Source organism: Cotesia glomerata, linkage group LG5 (assembly GCF_020080835.1).
Source record: "Cotesia glomerata isolate CgM1 linkage group LG5, MPM_Cglom_v2.3, whole genome shotgun sequence".
Lineage (NCBI taxonomy): Eukaryota > Metazoa > Arthropoda > Insecta > Hymenoptera > Braconidae > Cotesia > Cotesia glomerata.
In genome coordinates this window covers 9,861,291-9,866,385 of record NC_058162.1, presented here as the reverse complement: position 1 = coordinate 9,866,385, position 5,095 = coordinate 9,861,291, and the positions used below count along the sequence as shown (strand labels likewise).

The window sequence follows — 5,095 nt, the reverse complement described above, 5'->3', positions numbered from 1 at the left end:
TGTCTTGGACCACAAGTTCAAAGCTTAAAGTGAACGACTGGGGCGCCTCTTCACTATCGTGGCGTTGCCCCTTTGTTATTTGATCATTAGTTTAAAGCTGGCATATATTTTACTTTGTCTGAAATAGTGGGATGGGATTTACTTGGTACTATTTGGGTGGAATCTCTCGTGCGAGACACTCGAATAATTGAGATCTAACGCTCGCCTGCCTTCGGCAGGCTCGTAAGATCTTCCAATTATCCTTCGTGTCTCGCACTTCGAGATTACGAAGGTAGCTGTTTAGAGCAAAATTTTCTTGGAAATAAAATAATTTATTGAGTAATTGAAATTACAATAATTGAATAATTAAATTGAACTACAGACAAATTAAAAAATTAAATAAATAATGCTCTCAGCCGCCTCATCTGTATATTACTTTAATAATACTATGTGCTGGGCGTTAATACCGCTTCTGCGAAATTTTTGTCACGAATATTTATTGGCTGGTGGTAAAAATCGGCAAAAACTTTAGAGTTTTTAGACCACCCAGCCACCTTTTTTATTTCGTCAATACTGACACCTTTTTCATGTGCACGAGAAGTCGATGCATGTCTAGTAGAATGTGCCGTGAATCTTTTATCAACTCCTAGTGATTCTAACGCTGTCCTTATCCACCGAGCAATTGTCTCGCTCTTAACTGAACCATATGGCTTATTGAGTGAAATAAATAAAGAATCGTTACTCCCCCGAAGATCTTTAGTTACTGTCACGTATTGATTTAATGTTCTAGCTATGCATAGCTCAGGCTTGTTTTGAAAAAACGGAAGGCTTAGCACTGGCTGCGGAGCTCCTGGTCGTGAAGTTTTAATTCTTTCAGGAATTCTAATTTCAACTTCAGACTCAGAAGTAATAATATTAGAAATCTTTATCAATGCCAGAGTTTGACAACGATGTGCTGTACCTAATGCCAACAACACAACCAACTTCTCCGTCAGTTTCTTCGGGGATAATTCCTCTACTGGAGCCCATGATTCTAATTTGGCTAAAACTGGGTCCACATCCCAAGTAGATTCATATTTAGGCCCTCCAGGTCTAATTTTCGACGCTCCCTTAACAAAACGACTTATTAAAGGATTATTTGAGACATCCTCGCTTGATATTAAAGATAACGCTGCTCTGGCCAAATTTATTGTGCTGTGACCAACTCCATCACTGAATCTTTTTGTTAAAAATTTTAGAATCTTTTCCCCAGATACCTCATATGGATTGCCATCACTCTCATCATTCCAATTCCACCAAAGCTTCAAAGTTCCATTATAATTTTTTAAAGTTGAATCAGCCAGTGAAGCTAATAAAATCTCCACTGCTTCTTTGGGCATACCTTTGCCTAGCAGTGCTTGGCTGATAGCCTGGCGGCAACCAGGGTAAGTTTTGTGGCAAGGGGATGATGACGTGACCTACAAAGAGAAATTAGAAGATTAAGATCTGCTTCAAGCCAAACCCAGTCTTCAATTGATAATTTTTTAAATGCTGGAAACCAAACTTGCGTCGGCCAGTGAGGTACAACTAAAATGACTTCTGCTTTATCATCTTTAATTTTCTTAATTACTTTAGTTATGATAGAAAAAGGGGGAAAGGCATAGAATATCCAATCAGACCAACTAACTGTGAAGGCATCAAACGCGTAGGCTTCTGGATCTCTCTTCCATGAACAATAAATCGCGCATTTGGTATTGATTCGAGAAGCAAACAAATCAATTTCCAACATTCCAAATCTTTTAACGATTTTTTCAAATGCAAAGTCTGCTAACTCCCACTCTGCGTCTGAATTATCGATCCTTGATGACCGATCCGCCTCTACATTTTCTTTCGATGGGATGTAAGATGCATAAACCCATAATTTTTTATCTTCGCACCAATCCCATAGCTCACACGCTAACTTATGAAGACCGGCATAATGGACACCACCCATTCTATTGATATAAGCCAATGTAGTTGTGTTGTCCACCATAATCAAAACATCAGTGTCCTTCAGATCCGCTGCAAAGCATTTCAATGCTAATAAAGCCGCTTTCAGTTCCAAATGGTTTATGTGAAGTTTTCTCTCTTCCAGACTCCATAAACCATTGGCGCTTTCACCATCACAAAAAGCACCCCATCCAGACAATGATGCATCCGAGTAGATCGTTCTCTCATATTGATTATTTCTCACCTTCCTGCTAGCATTTGGTAAAGTTTTTAACCACCAATCCTAATCTTTAAAAGTATATTTTTGAATTACCATAACTGAGTCAAAAGAACCTCCACTCTTTTCTAAGGCTCGAGTTTTAGCTTTCTCGAAAGATCTGCAGTGTAACAGACTATACTCAACTGCCGGACAACACGCTACAATTGACCCGATAACTTTTGCAAACTCACGAATTTTGACTGTACTTTTCTTTTGCAGATCCTTGATCTGTTTTTGTACTACAACTTTTTTGTCCTCTGGAAGTTCTACTCTCATCATAGAAGAATCTAACATAAACCCTAAATATCTACATTTCCTCTCGGGCTCCAATTTGGACTTTTCAAAATTTACAATAAAACCTAACTTCTCAAGTAATTTGACCGTCTGAGTTAAATTCTCAATGCACTCTACAACTGAGTGACCTAAACATAGAAAATCATCCAAATATATAACTGACAGAAACCCTTTCAAGCGAAGATAGTTTATCACTGGCTTCATCAACTTGGTGAATGTCAATGGACACGTGCATAAACCAAAAGGTAGACAAACAAACTCATAATATTTTCCTTGAGCAATAAATCTCAAATATTTACAATGTGGCTTCCATACTGGGATCAAAAAATATGCATCTTTAAGATCCACCGTTCCCATAAAGATACCTCGTTCTAAAAGATTACAAGCAGATCTAAGATCTTCAAGCTTAAAGTGTTCTGTATCGATAAATTTATTCAGACCCTTTAAATTTAGAATAAACCTCTGTTGACCATCAGGCTTGGGGACCAAAAAGAACGGTGACAAGAATTGTCCTTGAACCTCTTCCACTTCTCTAATCGCACCTTTTATCAACAGTTTATTGACCTCTGATTGGACACCTGCTAGTTCTAGGTCCGACCAAACCTTTTCAGGTGGTGGACAAGTTTGTATAGGGGGTGATTCGAAAGGTATTTTATACCCTTTAACACACTGAAGGACAAATTTATCCTCAGTGATTGTTTTCCAAGCATTTAAAAAATACTTTAAACGTCCCGCGAACATATTTACATTATTATCTGTAGTTAACGTTTCTGGGGCCGTTGATCGTGTTGACGGTATTGGCCTGACTTGGGGTATGAAGTCTGCTTCGCTGGAAACTTGGAAGTCAGTGGTTTTCTCGTTGATGAGTACTTCCCGCTCGTCTGAGACACTGACTTCTTTTGACTGGACGAGCTCTTGAAGTTTAAAGACCCAGAAGAAACGTACGGTTTCTTTGGAGGAGCAGGTTTCATTTCTTCACTTATTTTTCCAATAGCCTTAATTTCTTTAACTTTCTCAGTTAATTTTTCACCAAACAAAAAGTTATCCGGTTCCCTTTTCTCCAGTGCCGTGGCCCACTGTTTTGACAAGGTAGGTAAAATACAAGCTCTGCGTGCAACTGTTTGGGACTTGTGGATTTCTATCAACAATTTTGCAGCATCCCAAACTTGCTCCAATCTTTTAACATTGTCTGGATCTTTAAGAGTCGCCAGAGATTCAATTACTGGAGCCAATGCAGCCAAGGCAGATCCGGCTGATTTCTGCGTTGAGCCAAAGTATGTATCTCTTTTCAACGCCGATTCTTTTAAGTTACCTGCAACCTCTTCATTTAAAATCGGCGGTTCAAACGAAAGTTTTCCCTTCCTGGGATACTTTTCCAATAATGACTCCTTAATCTCTTTTTTAATACCCTCAGAAAGATATTTTTCCAGCGATTTGCAACGCTAGAATGCAGAATTAATTCAGGCTTCTCCTCAATAGGTTCTGCTCCAAAAATGCGAAGACCACATCAGCATCTAACTCCCAAGGAGTTCCATTCTCCTTGTTTTTATTAGTCTCTGATTCTGGTGGTCTTAACTGATTAGTCTTATTCACTTATTCACTTAACTCATTAGTCTTATTAGTCCCACAACTTATTAGTCTCTGATTCTGGTGGTCTTAACTGGTGGTTAATCAGACTTATAATCACTTTTATTTCCACCTGATTGAGAAGTACTTTCCCCCGTATTTTGTTGATCACTTAAAGTGACTGGAGGAACCTGTGGCTGCGAATTAGATGACAAATCCACTACTTTCCCATTATCGTCTTTTTCACCAATCTCATCACCGCTTCCAGTACCTGCAGACATTCAATGTTTATTTGATTCAATTTGCTATGAATTTTTCTTGGTTAACTCAATATTTACTCTGTTTTGATCTCCCGGATAAAACAGAGTAATTATAATCTCTACTTAATCTTCCAGATCAAATCAGATTGCCATACAAGCTCCATTTTACCTCTCGGATAAAATAGAGCACTTTTGTAAACAGACGTAATTATTATGATTATTCATAAATGAAAATCATGCATAGCCTCTCGGGCATAAAGGTAAAAATTTATGGATATATTGTGATTGCATCTCGTGTTCACAATTAAATTTTAACATGCAAAAACAATTACCTTCGATATCAGATTCGCCTGAATTTGAGTACGAACGACTACGTCTCAAAATAGCGTCTTTGATTAAAGCAAAACCTGATGTTAATTCATCCATCTTTTCTTCTAGTTTCCGAAGTCTTTTAGAAGTTCTTTCTTTCGAATGATCCGGACTTCTTGATCTTGATTTTTTACTCTTACCCATTTCAGAATCTTCAATTTACCAATTTAATAAAAAAAAATTTTTAATTTATAATTAATTATAAAAAACAAAAAACTGTTCACTTTCGCATCAAACGTGTGATCTGTTTGACACAAAAACAACGAATGATCAAATAACAAAGGGGCAACGCCACGATAGTGAAGAGGCGCCCCAGTCGTTCACTTTAAGCTTTGAACTTGTGGTCCAAGACATGTAAGTAGCGATACTACCTTCGCAATCTCGAAGTGCGAGACACGAA

General features: G+C 37.9%; 1 protein-coding gene across 1 annotated transcript; it reads right to left on the bottom strand.

Annotated features, from left to right (window-relative positions):
* Positions 1–425: 425 nt before the first annotated feature.
* On the bottom strand, positions 426–3,241 carry LOC123265399. Its single transcript, XM_044729122.1, has 3 exons — positions 2,261–3,241; positions 1,481–2,230; positions 426–1,436 (listed from the first exon to the last, which is right to left on the bottom strand). The coding sequence occupies exons 1-3, from the start codon at positions 3,239–3,241 to the stop codon at positions 426–428; spliced, it is 2,742 nt and encodes a 913-aa protein (XP_044585057.1).
* Positions 3,242–5,095: the final 1,854 nt, after the last annotated feature.